General features: G+C 43.4%; 1 protein-coding gene across 1 annotated transcript in view; it reads left to right on the forward strand.

Moving 5' to 3' along the window:
- Positions 1-18,648, forward strand: part of CFAP47 (cilia and flagella associated protein 47) — a 1,083,264-nt gene that overhangs the window by 327,617 nt on the left and 736,999 nt on the right. Inside the window, 1 exon segment of the mRNA XM_030202357.1 lies at positions 717-920. Coding sequence (XP_030058217.1) covers positions 717-920 — 204 coding nt within the window.

Below are 18,648 nucleotides of genomic sequence, written 5' to 3' on the forward strand. Positions count from 1 at the left end.
AGGGCTCGGGAAGGTTGTTCCAGGCATAGGGTGAGGCGAGGCAGAATGAGCGGAGCCTGGAGTTGGCGGTGGTGGAGAAGGGTACTGAAAGGAGGGATTTGTCCTGTGAACGGAGGTTTCGGGCGGGAACATAAGGGGAGATGAGGGTAGAGAGGTAGTGAGGGGCAGCAGACTGAGTGCATTTGTAGGTAAGAAGGAGAAGCTTGAACTGAATGCGGTATCTGATTGGAAGCCAGTGAAGTGACATGAGGAGAGGGATGATATGAGTATATCGGTTCTGGCGGAATAGAAGACGTGCAGCAGAGTTCTGAACAGATTGAAGGGGGGATAGATGGCTAAGTGGGAGGCCGGTGAGGAGTAAGTTGCAGTAGTCAAGGCGAGAGTTAATGAGAGCATGGACGAGAGTTCGGGTGGTGTGTTCAGAGAGGAAATAGACCTTTGGTCTATCCCAGTATGGCAATACTTATGTAGTTTAAGCTAATTTTCAGAGAGAAGCCACTTGGGTATGAGGATTTGCATCCTTTGCAGTTATTTGAAAATTGCTCCATATGGCTTCAAATAGTAGTTTAAGGTTTACCAAAAGACTTATAAAAGTTACTTGCTAGCTATCATTCTATCATTACATGAGATCTCCACAGTCAAGGCTTTGAGAAAATATTTGCATTCAGAAGTCTTTTTGATTTGCATTAGTAAATTGACACTCTTTCCTCCTCTAGTGGTGTGTGCAAAGTTCAGCTAACGAAATCAGATGCACAAAGAGCGACTGCTGGCAAAGAGACGAGAACTGTTTACGACATGCTCTTGCATTTGAGTGGACAGATGCTTCCAGGAGTTCCCACCAGCCAGCCCTTGCCCTCTGATCCCAAAGAGAGAGTACTGCAACTCCATAAGCAGCATTCAACGCTACTCATGTTTCTCAAGTAAGAATCTCTCTGTGAAAATGATTTTCTGTTGATCTTCCTCTGTTCTTCTCACTTCAAATTAGCAGAGGCCCCCCCCTCAATCAGTCCTTTAGCCACACAAGTTAACGATTCAGGGCTAGATTCTATAAATATCGCCTAAAGAAATCGGCCCCGATAAAAAGCACTTAAGCAGTATTCTATAAGCCACGCCTAAAGTTCGGCCCCTGTTTGTAGAGTTATTGCTTAAGCGGACAGGTCGCATGTAAATTTTGGTGCCACCATTTGCTCCAATGGAAACGTGGTACAAATGCCCACACCTAAATTTACATGCAGAGGACCCATTTTCTGTACTTTCGCGTGTAACTCAGAACCGTGCCCTTGATCTGCACTAAAACGCCCATGACCCTCTCATTTCCACGCCCCTCCCCCTTGTTTGTACCATGCATACATTCGTTAGTCCCAAATAAATGTGATTAGTGCTAATAATTGCTTGTTATAAAGCCAATTATTGGCTCTAATTTTCTCATTTTATTACATTTTGTGTGCAAATCAGGAACGTGTGTACATTTTTGGTGACCTATCAGGGGGTCATTGCCTCTGAGTAAACAAGTGGTTTCTTTCTTGTTTTGAGCCCCTTCCTCATAGGTTCAAAATGATCCTTTGGGAAAGGGCATTTTGTATCAAATAGAAAACTTACAAGGGATTGAAAAGAGTGATTTCCCCCCTTCCACCCCCAAATTATTGGGTTCAGGAGGGGTGGAAGTTGGAACACAGAATGAGCACATTTCTTCCAGGCTGAAGGTGAAGAGTGTTCTTGGAAACGTATTTCCAATGTTATTCTTCCTTATCTCAGGCCTTCTTGAATTACAATTTCCTCTCTGTCCCTTCTCAGGGCTGCTGAGAAGGGCGGGCAGGACGAGTGGTATGAGGGCGAGGGGGTGTGCTCATATGCTGTGCTGCCATTATCCCACTGTCGTAGTGGTGTCAGAAGATCTTGGGCCCAATATTCAGACCACAGGAGTTACCTTGACTAACTCCTGTGGTCGGCGCTAAGACCGGATACTCAATGCCGGGCCATTTCCAGTGGCCGGCTTTGAATGTCTGGTTTATTTTTTCCGGTTTAAACTTAACCGGCCAAGCCGATATTCAGCACCGGTCGATTAATTTTGAACCAGCCAAAGATAGGCCTGGTATTCATGCGGGCAAATATGGCTGCCAAACTTGTGCTAAAAATTGGCAGATAGCCGGTTATACCGTGCTATATAACTGGCTATCTGTTGGCTGCTAACCGCCAATTTTCAACACTGAAAATTTACAGATAGCTGGTTATGAGGCATTTAACCTGGCCAGGTGCCAATCCTGGCCATTTAATTGCTTTTGAATACCACAGGCTTGTGTAAGAGAGCGTGGTTCTGAAGGAGGGGCTGCCTTGTGATTGCTTCCTAGCAGGAAGACTGGCTGCATCATTTCTGGTGTCACCTCCATTCTCAGGTGGTCACTGTGTAAGGGGGATGGAATCAGCCCCTTCAATGGCAGAGGGCGCCATTTAGCTCTGCAAGGTTTCTTCTCCTCGTGAATTGGAAGACTGTTCCATAGTTCCATCATCCATCCTGTGGAAGCTACTTTTAAAGCCAGAAAATAATACTTGAAATTGGAAACTATCTTGTTTCTATTCCAAGAGGATTCTGAGATTACATTTACTCTTATCTTGTGTCATCTGCAAATTAATCACCTCACTTGTTGTTCCGATTTCCAGATCATTTATACATATGTTAAATAGCACTGGTGCCAATACTGATCCCTGCCCACAGTTACAGCAGCCATAGACCTGGCATAACTGGGTGCCCCGCCCACATGTGCGCCACCTTGCATTTGTGTACTATGGCACTTATTATTATTAACATTTGTATAGCGCTACCAGACGCATGCAGCTTATGCGCATTCTTATAGAATGGTGCTTAGGTCGCTAATATGCGTGCCACTTTCTTATGTATTCACGCACATGCACAAATGAGTACCTGTTTATACACTTACCCTTCACAGATGCCCAACAAAGCCATATTTCGCCAAAGGCTGCTTCAGGGGCAATCATTTACCAATCAGTGTTCAATCCAAGCCTGGAACATTGAGGGGCCCTTTTACAGAGCGGCGGTAAGCCCAACGCAGGCTTACAGCTCGCCCTTCTGGGACTACCTCCGGCCCAGCGCAGCCACCGGCAGTAGTCCCACTCTGAGCGTGTGCCATTTCCGGGGGAAAAATAAAACCCCCAGAAATGGCTTACGTGGCGTTAACCCAGCAGTGATCGGGCATCGCCGCACACTGCCAGGTTAGCGCAGGAGCCCTCATCACCACCTCAATGTGTGGAGGTAAGGGCTCCCCACGCATGGCCATGCGGTGAGAGTTCTCTCACCATGTAGCCATTTTGTTTGGGGGGGGGAGGAACGGGACTTTTACCGTCTGCGGAAAAAGGGCCCTGGCATGCGGGAAAAATGGGTCCCACCGTTACCGCAGGTCCCTTTTTCCCGTAGGTTAGTACCTGAGCTTTTGAATAGTGAATTGGAGATGCTGAATGTACCAGTTGGTGAGGCTTGGATTCAACACTGATTGCTAACCGATTGCCCCTGAAGCAGCCTTTGGCAAAACATGGCCATGTCAGGCTTATGTTTTTTAAAACCTTGGAGCAAGTGTAGTGATCAAAGACTGTTATCATTTACAACCAGTCTGCTACTTTTTTATCCCATGTTTGCCTTATTGTTTTTGGGATCTTCTTTTGATGTTACAGTATCTAATTACAGTAATTTCCACATTAAAACAGTTGTATACTAAACTCCCCACTCTGCACTGCCTCCTGCCACCCAGTGTCTGTATGGTACTGTCACAAATGCCCAGCCACCCACCTGGGGTTACCCTGCAGCCACTTAGAGGGTCTATCCCCAGCACAGCTCAGGTCTGCCTGCACCTGCCGCTTGTGCTCTACACTAGCACCCTCTTCCCACTGACTGGGTCACAACTGCTTCTGGGTGACTCTCCCACTCTCCAATTATACCCAGTGATTTCTAGGTTACTGGAGCCACGCTCCCAGTGGTCCCACAGTTCCCAGAAAACACTCACAGACCCAACACACAAACCACCAGGATTCTTTATCAGTCCAGTCAGGCAGAGTCAACAAACTAAACAGGTTTATTGTTACACTGGAGCAATGAACAAAAACAAAATGTGCAATCAGCAAACAATAACAGATAACTGAAATATGGATCCATTATACCATTAACTAGATATTTGTATATTTCCTAGAAAGTATCTTGGGAGATCAGGACATGCAATTCACCAAGCCTCAGCAAAGAAATCTGTCTCTCTTTTCTCCCGGGCTAAGACTGAAGCAACAACCAGCAACAACTGCTGATTAATTTCAAACTCCAGGCCAATCAGAGCCCAGTCAACTAGTTTTAAAAGTATACTGCTCACAGTACTGTAGATTCACTTCTTCACTAAGTGAAACTAAAAGAGGACATCATGCACTTTTCTATGACAGCTTTAACATGACAGCACTATTTGCTGGCCAAACTGGAGAAATGCACTCCAAGAATTAATAAAGGCATTTTTACAGGTTTAAAACACACTGTTCTGTCACAGGTACCATGACAAAACGGAGTCTTAAAAGCTTGAATCATACTTGTCCATTTCTGTTGATTTTACCTTGAAGATGGCACTTTGGCATTTCTGCAACATGGACCATAGAAGTCCACTCAGCCCTGTCCTTCGTTCCAACTACCAGAGTTGCTGTCGAAGCCCTTTCCAGCCCGTCCTAAACCGGACTTCCATATACGGGACACAGACGGTGCAACTCTGCCCAACACCAGCCCTAGTTCATCACAGCTGGAATCGCCATCCAAGCATCACTTGACATATGCACACTCATGCAGCCATTTAAGTTGAGGGTTTTTTTTGTACTATTCATTTTCTAATTAGAGATTCTCTGTGTTTATCCCATGCCATTTTGAAATCTGTCACCCGTTTTGTCTGAGCATTCCAGGCTTCAACCACCCTCTCTATGAAAATAATTTCCTAAGTCTACCACCCAGCAACCGCAATTCATGTCCTGTCCCCTTCTCTGGAAAAGGCCTGATTTAGTTATTTGAGTTCCAAATGGTGGAACTCAATTCCAAAGCAATAAGAAGAATCACAGACTCTCTTCAATTCAGAAAAGAACTAAAAACCTATCTTTTCAATAATTTTTATGGTTAACTGTCCTGCTTATAATCGAAATAGAAAAACGCCTATATTGCGACCCAAATCGGGAGATAGACGTTTATCTCACAAAAACGAATAAAGCGGTATAATCGAAAGCCGAATTTGGACGTTTTCAACTGCACTCCGTCGCGGATGCGGACAAAGATGATGGGGGCGTGTCGAAGGCGTGGTGAAGCTGGAACTGGGGCGTGGTTATCGGCCGATCAGAGATGGGCGCCTTTCGCCGATAATGGAAAAAAAATATGCGTTTGTAGCGAGAATTTAGGGCACTTTTCCTGGACCCTGTTTTTCCATGAATAAGGCCCCAATAAGTGCCCTAAATGACCTAATGACCACTGGAGGGAATCAGGGATGACCTCCCCTGACTCCCCCAGTGGTCACAAACCCCCTCCCATCACAAAATATGCCGTTTCACAACTTTTTATTTTCACCCTCAAATGTCATACCCACCTCCCTGGCAGCAGTAGGTCAGTGGAGCAGTTATTAGGGGGTGCAGTGGACTTCAGGCAGGTGGACCCAGGCCCATCCCCCCCCCCCACCTGTTACACTTGTGCTGGTAAATGGGAGCCCTCCAAACCGCCCCCCCAAACCCACTGTACCCACATGTAGGTGCCCCCCTTCACCCCTTAGGGCTATAGTAATGGTGTAGACTTGTGGGCAGTGGGTTTTGAGGGGGATTTGGGGGGCTCAACACACAAGGGAAGGGTGCTATGCACCTGGGAGCTCTTTTACCTTTTTTTGTTTTTGTAGAAGTGCCCCCTAGGGTGCCCGGTTGGTGTCCTGGCATGTGAGGGGGACCAGTGCACTACGAATCCTGGCCCCTCCCACGAATAAATGTCTTGGAGTTATTCGTTTTTGAGCTGGGCGCTTTCATTTTCCGTTATCGCTGAAAAACAAAAACGCCCACCTCACAAATTGTCAAATAAAACATGGACGTCTATTTTTTCCAAAAATACAGTTCGGTCCGCCCCTTCACGGACCCGTTCTCGGAGATAAACGCCCATGGAGATAGACGTTCGATTATGCCCCTTTAAATAAGATAATATTAGTCCACGCTACTCCATATTTCTGTAATGCATCATTGTAATGTCTCATAACTGTTGATTGTAAGCCACATTGAACCGAAACTTGTTTTTGGATAATCGTGGGGTACAAGAACGAATAAATAATATATATATATATTTTTTTTTTAAAATTCTGACATCATACATTTTATCCTATCAAAAATAGCAGCTTAGGCTAACATGAACAACAGGGACAGGTTGTCTATACAAATCCAATACTGCTTTTCAGTGGTGTAGCCAAGGGTGGGCCCGGATGGCACTTTGGGCTCAGGCCCACCCAGTAGCAGCACACCTATGATGTGGCTGGCAGAGATCCCCAAGCCCCACCAGCCAAAAACGCCTAACAACCGTCTCTCCTGCATACCATGGCAAATATCAGATCTTCACCTGCAGCGAGCAGCGACTGATACATACTGGTTTCACCGTCCCCACATCCTTCCCTCTGATGTATTCCCGCCTATGTGGAAACAGGAAGTTGCATCAGTGGGAAGGCTGTGGGGCCAACATGAGCAGTGTGTATTAGTTGCTGCTCGCTGCCGGTGAAAATCTGCTATTTAAAAGGTATTCGGGGGAGGGGGGATGTTTGAGAGACCATATGGCATGCAGGCGAGATAGGGAGAGACCAAATCACTTGTGGGTCAAGGCAGAGTTCTTCTGTCCACCCATGTTGGGCCCAGGCTCACCCAAAATTGGGTATCTGGCTATGCCCCTGCTGCTTTTACCCCACTAAAATGTTAATTTGAGATGTTAATTTGAGTGTGCCTATTTTTGTCGGAATTTTCTTTTGCTTTGTATCTTTTCTTCAGACTCGTGTTATTACATGATCACACTTGGTTCCTATCCTGTAGCTGCTGTCTGTTGTTTCGCGTATCACCCTGCTGTTGATCTTGCATCCCAGATGCTGGTTTCGCAATATTTAGTTGTGCTAACGTGTTATTTAAGATTCAGTGCTTCAGTGAGGTTTACGATCGGAGGATCACCAAAGTAAGCAGAAAACATTGGCTAATTTAATTTGTTCTTGGTAAAGAGTTCACAAATATCTATTAGCACGAAGAGCATCTTCCACCTTTTATGGAATTATCATACATGACAGGTTTTCCTCTATACTGCAAGACAGATTTAGGCAAAAGTTAATTAAAGCGGACAAGGTATCTACTACCCAGTGAAACTTTCAGCAGGGTTCAATTATACAAGCTAATTGACATCAATTATGCAAAGGTGATGGCTAATAAATATTTAATGACGCTTAGATCTGCATTAAATTGTCTGAAGGAGTCTTATTTGATCTGAAGATATAGAAATATCTATTTCTTTCTATAAATTTCAAGATGCACATCTAATCCTTTCTATTGTGTTAGCATTTTTTTTCATTTATCTCAAATTTATGTGATGCCATTCCAGAAATGGAACTCCCCAAACCAACTTACGACATAAAATAAAACAAATACTCGGTCAGATAATTTCAAAAGCTGTGCTTATATATAAATGAAACACAATGAAAACATCCAAGAAGCTATATATAATGCACTTAAGACACTCTGGATGGTGCCAGTTGGGTTCTGTGCTTTTCTTTTTCTAAAGGCCAGCAGGAGTCGAGGCAAATTGAGCAAAGATATTTATATTTAAAGTACCACATTTCACATAACACACAATGAATATGCGTGGAAAGCTTGTGCACTAAAGGTGATGAAAGGTCAAAACCGCAACAGTTCATCACTGGCAGACACATATCGCAGTTGGGTTGGGGAGGATGGGAATGAGATTAGGAGAGGAGTAGAGGTGGCATCTTGGAGAACTGTGTAAATAAAACAGGAAAGAGAATCAGGGGTGTTTAGTTGCAGAAGGACAGATGCCACTGTGTGCTGGCATGTCCCATTTCCCCTGAAACTGCGATTACCAGCATTTGCTGCACGTTTTCCACACATATAGTTTGAAAGCATTTAGCCTGAACTGTGTTGTGTGATAAAATGTCTGCAGTGGTGAGGTGTTACATGATGAAGCAGACTGAGTGGGGGAATAGCCTAGTGGTTAGTGCAGCAGACTTTGATCCTGGGAACTGCAGCTCCTTGTGACTCTGGGCAAGTCACTTAACCCTCTATTGCCCCAGGTACAAATAAGTACCTGAATATATGTAAACCGCTTTGAATGTAGTTGCAAAAACCTCAGAAAGGCGGTATATCAAGTCCCATTTCCCCCTTTCCCTTATGACATCACAATATCAGAAGTGAGCCAAGTATCGGGCAATCAAGCCATTGTGACATCACTGATGAGGTTGACTCTTATTGGTGGAATGAGTTGAGGAGTAGCCTAGTGGTTAGAGCAGTGGACCTTGATCCTGGGGAACTGAGTTCCATTCCCACTGCAGCTCCTTGTGACTCTGGGCAAGTCACTTAACCCTCCATTGCCCCTGGTACAAAATAAGTACCTGAATATATGTAAACCGCTTTGAATGTAGTTGCAAAAACCTCAGAAAGGTGGTATATCAACTCCCATTTCCCTTTTCCTATTTGAGATTCTACATGGAATATTAATGTTGCTATTCCACTAGCAACATTTCATGTAGAAGCTTGCCCTTGCAGATCAGCAACGCGGCCGCACAGGCTTCTGTTTCTGTGAGTCTGACGTCCTGCACGTACGTGCAGGATGTCAGACTCACAGAAACAGAAGCCTGCGCGACCACGTTGCTGATCTGCAAGGGCAGGCTTCTACATGGAATGTTGCTAGTGGAGGAGTAGCCTAGTGGTTAGTGCAGTGGACTTTGATCCTGGGGAACTGGGTTCGATTCCCACTGCAGCTCCTTGTGACTCTGGACAAGTCACTTAACCCTCCATTGCTCCAGGTACAAATAAGTACCTGTATATACCATATAAACTGCTTTAATGTAGTTGCAAAAAACCCCACAGAAAGGCAGTATGTCAAGTCCCATTTCCTTTTCCTAAGGTAATGAAAATGATGATCTTCCGTGCATAAATGTGAGCCTACAAAGTTTTAGCAAGACTCATATTTAGGTGCAAACGAACAGGCTGGCACCCCTCCCCCATTTGCTGCAAATTTTCTGTGCATATAATTTGAATACATCTAGCTTGAATACGTGATGAAGTGCGTCAGCGATGAACCGTCAGGTGATGAAATAGCCATACACCGTTATAGAATATCCCTCTCTGTGGCTCAGTAATATACAGTATTGATGACATAGCCCCTCAATAAAGTAAAAGAAAAAAAAAAGAACTAAAATGAAAAGTCCCTTAAACATCATGGGAAATTAAACAAAACAAAAAAAATTTGCCTTAACAGTAGTTCAAAGACTTTTCCTCCAGGAACTCGTCCAAACCTTTTTTTTTAAACCCAGACACATTAATCGCGGTAACCACATCCTCCGGCAACAAGTTTCATTGCTTAACAATGCGTTGAGTGAAAAAATATCTTCTCATATGTTTTAAAAGTATTACCATGTAACTTCACTGCCTGTCTCTTAGAGGCAGATGCAGCAACCAAACGTAAAAAAATCTAAATCGTTAAAGTCCCTAACGATTTTAAAATAACGAAAAATGCACCAAAAAAAAAAGTCACACATGCTGAGATTGGTAGTGAAACGTACAATGTATCAAAGAATCACAATACACATCGTTAATCGGCCCCCAAATCATGCGCAGAGCAGCCAAGCGTTATGTTAGCTGCTCTGCGCATGCCACAAACAGTCAAAACACAGTCAAATCGCAAGCACATGGCTCCCAAATAAAAACAAAAATAAAAAAAAAGGGTCGGGAGGGGGCAAGGGCGCTCATCAGGAGCGTCCTGTACTGACGGCCTTGCCCCCCCCCCCCGCTGCTCCCCACTTTCCGCCGCTCCCCCCACCCCGAAAAAGCAAAATTCTAGCAGCCCCTGCCCCCTCCCCACTTTCCGCCGCTCCCCCCACCCCGAAAAAGCAAACTTCTAGAAGCCCCTGCCCCCCTCCCTTCCTCACTACTCTCTCACCTCAGCTCCGCCTCCCGACATCCTCCGTCCGTGCCCCGCCCCCTTTTGGGGTCGTCGCCGCCATTCCCCTCCTCCATCGGGCCCCCCTTCCTCTTATCGGGCCCGTGCAGCGCCTCTCTCCTCTGTCCGAAGGCGCTGCACGGGCAAGAAGAAAGCTGAATCAGCTGATGCCTGCCTTCGCCTAGCTTCGATAGAGCGTCTTTCTCCTCCTGGGCCCGCCCCTGTCTGACGTCAGTAACCTACGTAGGTTACTGACGTCAGACAGGGGCGGGCGCAGCAGAAGAAAGACGCGCCATCGCGAAGGCAGGCATCAGCTGATTCAGCTTTCTTCTTGCCCGTGCAGCGCCTTCGGACAGAGGAGAGAGGCGCTGCACGGGCCCGGTAAGAGGAAGGGGGGCCCGATGGAGGAGGGGAATGGCGGCGACGACCCCAAAAGGGGGCGGGGCACGGATGGAGGATGTCGGGAGGCGGAGCTGAGGTGAGAGAGTAGTGAGGAAGGGAGGGGGGCAGGGGCTTCTAGAATTTTGCTTTTTCGGGGTGGGGGGAGCGGCGGAAAGTGGGGAGCAGCGGGGGGGGGGGGGGGCAAGGCCGTCCGTACAGGACGCTCCTGATGAGCGCCCTTGCCCCCTCCCGATCCTTTTTTTATTTTTATTTTTTTTTGTGTTTTCTGAGGTCCTTGGACCAATCACAGCGCTTTTAGCTCTGCTAATGCGCTGGGATTGGCTCAAAGTTTGTTTATTTTTTCACTTAACACTTTTTCCTGCCACGGAGCTGTCCTAACGAGAGGTCCAGACCTCTCGTTAGTTTTCCTGCCTTTTTCCTGCGTAAAGGCAATCGGAAAAGGTTAGTGCATGTCGTTTCAATGGGGTTTTCACACTAATTGCTCATCTCCATTCCGTTTTCGTTAGCTGCTACTGTCGTCGGAAAATAGGCTTAAGTGCATGGAAAGGATAGGAAATTCTTCCCTGAGGGCTCATTTAACGATGAAAAACGTTTAGTGCATCTACCTCTTAGTCTTTGTACTTTTTGAAAGAGTAAACAATCCATTATGTTAACTTGTTCTACCTCCTCTCAGTTCTTTGAAGTATTTTTCTGCCACCAGGGTGGGAGGGATGGGAGCCAGCTTTTCAAAATGATTGGGGTGTTGCAAAATAACTCTCCTCTCGTGTGTCTGGGCAAAAAACTCTTTATTTGGGAGTCAATCCCCTTCTTATATACTCTATGAATATTCATGGATATTACATGTATTATCATTACTATTGGTTACATTTTGCTTACACAACCATGATCATGCATTGCTTACAAGAACAACTCTACATGAACAGCTCGTGAACCTGCTCAGGAATGTACAAACATCACCTGCTATTCTGCTACTTTCTCAGGAAAGAACAAAAACATCACATGCTAGATTCTCAGGAATATACAAAACATCATCTGCTGCCTGTATCCAAATACATTTTATCTACATCTCCACCTTTTTTTTTTTTTTTTTTTTTTTTTTTTTTAATGAAATCTCCGTGGTGTGCCAGCTGGAGATGGAGGTGGAGATGTTTGTAATAGCTTATAAACATATTGAGCAGAGTGACGTGTTGGAGCGAATGGACGAGGAAAACATAAAGAAAAAAGGTTAGGAATGCATTGTATACAACAGCAAAAAATAGTGAAAACAAAAATACCAATGACTAAATACTGGATAATAGGGCGGAGCCAGGTCCAAGGGATCCATTGCCACAATTGATCCCATACATCAGAGAGTAGGTTATTATGAATAGTAATATGAGTAGTTAAATTCCGTAGGAAAGCTAATTGTTTGTCAATGGCCTTTGAATTGTCAGATAAATTAAAACAGCACATGTCCTGAAACTCTTCGCAACCATGATGGTTAAGTAATAAAAGATAATCAATGGCTGCTCGATTTTGTAAAACTCCATGACGTAATTGCTGTTGCTCAGCATTAAGTAAACTAATAGCAGTGGAGGTTGCATTGATTGATTTAATTGCCCAACAGGCTAATTCACGAATATTTTTTGCATTTGCCGCTGCCAATGCAGGGACACCTATTAATGAAAATGCAAGTGCCAGATATTCAGTTTGACTCAGAAATTTAACATTATCATTGCAATTGGCAGCAAGGGTCATACGCTTGGATCGCATATGTGAGGAGTTAGAAAATAAAATATGTTTACTGGGAAGTACCATAGTGAGTCGACTTAGACAGCATGTAGTACCATCAGATATATTAGCTGGAATATAATTAAAGGTATACATTCCACATGACCAAAACCAGCCAGGGGGTAAATGAGTAAATTTATAAATATATGAAACATTTTCGTAGGAGCTACAATTTAACAAAGTTGGTCCAAAATTAACACAATTTGATCGGGTACAATTAACCATACGAGCACATGTCATATTGATACTAGCTATTTGATTGGTTCTCACATGCATTGCCAAAGTAGGCGGCAACAGGGTTTGTGTTCCCCAATTATGGTATTCATAAGAAGCATTTCGATAGGATGAATTAACAGGAAGCTGTGAATAAAACCAAGTATCATTTTGCATATCTTTAGGATCATGACATACTGGAATCAGGCAAGTTGCCAAAACTTCTCCAACTGCCTTTTGATGAGAAAGACAGAAATCAGTTTGGTTCAGTGAAATTGCAAACGCTTCCCAAATATTTTTTGTGGGAAGTAATTGTGACTGTCCACAAGGTATGTACAAACAACAACACAGTAGAAGCAATGTAATGGAATTAGCATTAAGCGCTGCAATAATAGCCACTACGAAGTTATCATCAGTCTTTTCAATATGAGCTTTTTCTAAAGTCTCTGTAGCTTGTTGACTCAAGGCTTTAATTTGTCCCCAAGTAACAGGAGCATTAGGTTGACGAGTCACTGACCGTTTGCGTGTTTGCATCTGCGGTCCTTGAAGGGTGAGTGTGAAATTGGGAATTGGGTTGTGAAGACCTTGATGCCACGACATGAGGTTTCACCCACTTTGCTGGAATCCACACCGGGCCAGAATCTGTTTGAACAGCAGCGTAACCACGACCCCAGGTAAGGAGAGGCACAGGGGAACTCCACTGATCAGAAGGTAGTTGTCGGTATATGACCAAAGGACGAGATAAAGGTGGGGCAGGAGTACGAAAATGTTGTTCAAATCTGGAAGAAAAAGTTTTTGTAGCAGGATTATTGATGAGATTGAGATGATTCAGTGTGTAAAGGATTTGTGCTAAGCATTCATCAATGCTTACTCTATGACGGAGAATACCGTCTTTTTTTGTAGTCAGATTACTTAAAGCAGTTTTCAGTGTGCGATTAGCACGTTCAACAATAGCTTGACCAGTGGAGTTATAGGGGATACCAAAAAGGTGCTCAATATGCCAGAGGGTCAGGAACTCCTGTAAGGAGGTGGAAGTATAAGCAGGGGCATTGTCTGTCTTGAGAGTTTTAGGAACACCCATGACCGCAAAAGCTTGGAGAAGATGAGAGCGGACATGAGATGTAGTTTCCCCTTTTTGTGCAGTGACCCACAAAAATCCAGAATGAGTATCAACAACCACATGAAGCTTAGACCATTGACCAAAAGGGGGAAAGTGAGTAACGTCCATTTGCCAGAGGCTATTAACTTCCAGACCACGAGGATTAACTCCAGGAAAAAAGGTAGTAGGAGCTGAAAAGGAACATTGTGGACAATTTTTGATAATAGCTCTAGCTTCTTCTAAAGAAATTTGAAACTGGCGAGCTAGGCTAGGTGCATTTTGATGATGAAGTTCATGACTGCAGTGTGCTGTGGAGAAAAAATGAAGATGGCGATCCGCTCGAGCATTCCCTTCAGACAGACCACCAGGAAAAGGTTGATGACTGCGGATATGACCTATAAAGAGAGAAGAAAGGCGATTCTCCAAGTAACCTTGGAGGGTTAACAGTAAAGCATAAAAAGAGGCATCCATTTTGAATGATACATAACTGTCGGGCATGCGACGGACAAGATTAGCACAATATTGACTGTCAACAATAAGATTCAGTGGTTGATCTGAAAATAAAGAAAGAGCCAGGATGATGGCAGCAAGCTCTGAACGTTGAGCAGAGGTTTGTGGAGAGGTAAATTTGACGTGCCATTTGTTCAGATTGTACCAAGTAACCACCCCACGAGTGGGACTACCATCTGTAAAGACGGTGAGAGCAGTAGGGAGTGGACGTAAAGAAATGGGATCATGAAGAGTGATTGGCAAAATGGATGTGCCCTGTATGCGAGGGTCTTTAGGATAGTGGCAATCTATAATACCAACATAAGTGGCTAAAATAAATTGCAAGTCGTCGGAGAACTGAATCATTTTTTCCCACTGCCACAAAGAATGAGGAATGATGAGTTTAAGAATGTCGAAACCAGTCATGAATGTTGCTCGCTCTCGAGCTTTAGTAATCAGCAAGGCTAGTTGCTGGGGCCATTGTGTAATAGTAGAATGGAGAGTATTCTGTAAATAGACCCATTCTATCAATTTCGGAGGAGTTGTATCTTGATATAAGACACCAAACGGTTGTCGGTGGGTGGGGTCTTTGAGAACGCAAAAACAAAAAAGGGCAAATGCATCTCGTCTATCTGTCCATTTTGTTTGTAAGATTTGATCCAATTGTGACAGAATTGTTTGTTGCGATGCAGTGAGTGTAATTAATTCAGCAGGTGTTTTATGACCTTTTAATGCGAGAAACAGGGGTTGTAAAAATTCTGTAGGAAGTTTCAAGTAGGGACGTAACCAATTGAGATTTCCTAAAATCTCTTGTAATTGATGTAATGTCGTGGGAGACTGTAAATTGAGATGAGGAGCGACAGGTTGGGCTGCAGCTTTAGTCATACGGAAACCTAGATATACATAGGGTTCCTTTTCTTGAACCTTCTCTGAGGCAATTGTTAATCCTGAGGAGGCCAAGATAGAAATTAAAGTAGATTTCCAAGAAGGGGGAAGAGTTATCCCTGCAATTAGTATATCATCCATATAATGATATACCAAAAGTTGAGGGAAATAGGCACGAAATGGTTGCAAGGCTTGATGAACATAGTATTGACAAATAGTGGGTGAATTTAACATTCCCTGGGGCAAAACTTTCCAACAATACCTAGTAGTAGGGTGTGCATTATTGTAAACAGGTACAGTAAAAGCAAAGTATTTATAATCTTTTTCCTGGAGAGGAATTGAAAAAAAACAATCCTTCAGATCTATAATAGCTAATTGATAATCATAAGGAATCAAATTAGGATTTGGAATACCACATTGTAACGGGCCCATTGGTTCTAAAATCGCATTAATAGCTCGTAGGTCATGTAAAAATCTCCATTTTCCGGATTTTTTCTTGATCACAAATACCGGAGTATTATATGGAGAATTGGTAGGCTCAATGTGATTTAATTGTAATTGTTCTTCCACCAATTGATGTAAAATCAACAGTTTTTCTCTGGTAATCGGCCACTGCTCTACCCAAACAGGTTTGTCAGTTTTCCATTCCAAAGGAAGAGAAAAAGACATATTTATGAACTGTTAATCAGGTAGGATCAATGATGCATCTAATTGTTCCAAAAGGTCACGACCCCATAAATTAAAGGGTACTTGTAAAATACAGGGCTTAATATGTCCTAGAACCTTGGTATCGTTAGGATATGTAATAGATAACCATTGAGAACTTTGGGAGGCTGACTGAGTTCCCCCTATTCCTGTCACATGTGAAGTATCTTCAATGGGCCATTCCACAGGCCATTGTTTATAAGCTATGACAGAAACATCCGCCCCGGTATCTAATATACCAACAAAGGGCTTTTGTTGCAATAAAAATTGAGCAGTGGGTCGTGCATTAGAAACCGGTTTTAAAACTGCACTTACCTGTCGCGTAGATCCAAAGCCCCCTGTACGAGAGACAGTAGAAGGAATAGGTGCTGTAAAATATGGTAAAATAATTAATTGTGCCCACGAGTCCCCGGGAGAAATTGTTAAAGGTGATGAGGACCATACTTGAATTTTAACAATGCCTGTGTAATCAGCATCAATAACTCCAGGGATAACATGAATACCTGCCTTCGATGCAGAGGAGCGAGGTAATACTAAACCTACAGTAGCCGCTGGAATGGGTCCTTTAAAGGTAGTATTATATACCAAAACTTCATGAGGTAAGATGGCAGTTTTACATTCCGCTGCAATAAGGTCAATTCCTGCACTACCTTGTGTAGCAGTAGTACTATGAGCAAAAGACCCTTGCACTCCCTTTGGACCGAGGTTAGGAGTTAACCCGGAGCAAAGTTTTTTGGGGGTGGCGGTGTGGAATTAATTGGATTAGAGCGACATTGATTGGCCCAATGATATCCTTTTTGACATCGAGGACATTTTCGAGAAGGTCGAGAAGGTCCTTTTGCAAAGTTGGCACCCCCTCCTGGGGCTCTACACTGAGCTCGAAAATGTCCTGGTTTCTTACAATTAAAACACGTCCCCTGTGGCTTATTACCTTTTTGTATAGCTCCTGCTAACAAATTCATAGAATAACCATGAGTCCCCACATCTGCACATGCGCTCAATAAATCTGCTAAAGTAATTCCTGGGCGATGAGCTACAGTCTGCAATGCCTTTTTGCAATCTGAATTTGCATTTTCTTGGGCTAATTTAATCAATAACTCTGTTTGCGCATCAAGATTATCAATTTGCCTAGTTACAGCTTCCTGCAATCGATTAACAAATTGAAGGTAAGATTCGGTTGCACCCTGTTTAATTGATGCAAAAGATTTTGTTGGTTTATTCCCTTCTGGTGTTCTTTTAAATGCTCGCAAGATACAAGTGCCTATGGCTTGAAAACAGGTATCGTTTTGTTGAATTTGCATATCAAGGGTTGAAAATGGTCCCGATCCATAAATTTGATCAGGCACCAAATTAGTCCCAGTGATAAGTTGTGCTGCTTGCTTATATTCATTATCCCACACTACATATTGCGCAGGAGTTAACAGCATACGGAAAAGGTCTTTCCAATCTTTTGGAGTCATTAAGTAACCGTTACTAATCCCTTCTATCATGCCTTGAACAAATGAACTTTTTAAACCTGATTCTACGATAGCTCTACGTAATTCTCTCAAAACTTGATAAGGTAGAGCAGTCCATTCTGCATGATGTGTTTCGTTCCCTGCCTCTATTGTTGTAGTTCTAGTAACTGGGTATAAATTAGGATTAGGTTCCGAATTATCCCATAGATCATCGTTCCAAATGAATTCACCATTTTTTCGTGCTTGCTGTATACCTAATTGAATTAAACTAGGTCGTTCTACGCTCTTTGGTGTTTTGGTAATAATAACGCTATCATTAGCGTTGTTGTTTTGGATATTTTCAATTGGTTTATTAGGGGTAGTAGTAATAAAGTCAGGAGTTTTGTTTTGCTCTTCCCTTCCCATATCGGTGGCCAGCCGACAAGAAGGAGGAGAAGGTGTAGGTCCAAGAGTCGCGGGAGGTAAAAGAGACCAGGTCTTGCCTGGCAATTTGTTGGATATATTTTCGTTAGTAATGCCTGTCAATCCAGAAGAGAGAATTACTATAGTAGAATATATCTCTCTCCAAGTCAATAATATAGGAGTCGAAACTCTAGGCTCTAAACGAAACTGCTGCCCTATCTTTTCCCATGTTTGAGGATCGAATGATCCCTTCTCTGGATACCAGGGACATTGACAAACTATTTCCTCAATTAAACGCTCTATATCTTTAAGAGTTATTGGATTTCGGGAGGAACCATATCTTTGCGTTATAGTATATAGCTCCTGTGCATGTTGTTTATGTGATGATGTTAAATTTCCCCCCATACTTACAGTGTTCCGTAGAAGGAATGGCGCGCTGACTGTTCCAGTCGTAGTAAGTACGTCACGTTTTCACCGATCACGTCGGGGATCACCAGATGTTGCAAAATAACTCTCCTCTCGTGTGTCTGGGCAAAAAACTCTTTATTTGGGAGTCAATCCCCTTCTTATATACTCTATGAATATTCATGGATATTACATGTATTATCATTACTATTGGTTACATTTTGCTTACACAACCATGATCATGCATTGCTTACAAGAACAACTCTACATGAACAGCTCGTGAACCTGCTCAGGAATGTACAAACATCACCTGCTATTCTGCTACTTTCTCAGGAAAGAACAAAAACATCACATGCTAGATTCTCAGGAATATACAAAACATCATCTGCTGCCTGTATCCAAATACATTCTATCTACATTGGGGGATGCTAAACTCAACACAGTGAAGGTGTTTGTTCAATTCTGATGATGTTAAAAGCACCCCTTGTACTCGCAGAGCTGACATCTCTGGGATTATAAGAGAACCACTTATTTGGGAAAGCAGGTTAATAGAGAACTGAATTGAAGGCAGTCTACTTTAATTTGGTGTCTCAGCACAATTAAATCATTGGTTAAGATCAGTCTATATA

The sequence above is a fragment of the Microcaecilia unicolor genome, chromosome 4, assembly GCF_901765095.1.
Source record: "Microcaecilia unicolor chromosome 4, aMicUni1.1, whole genome shotgun sequence".
Lineage (NCBI taxonomy): Eukaryota > Metazoa > Chordata > Amphibia > Gymnophiona > Siphonopidae > Microcaecilia > Microcaecilia unicolor.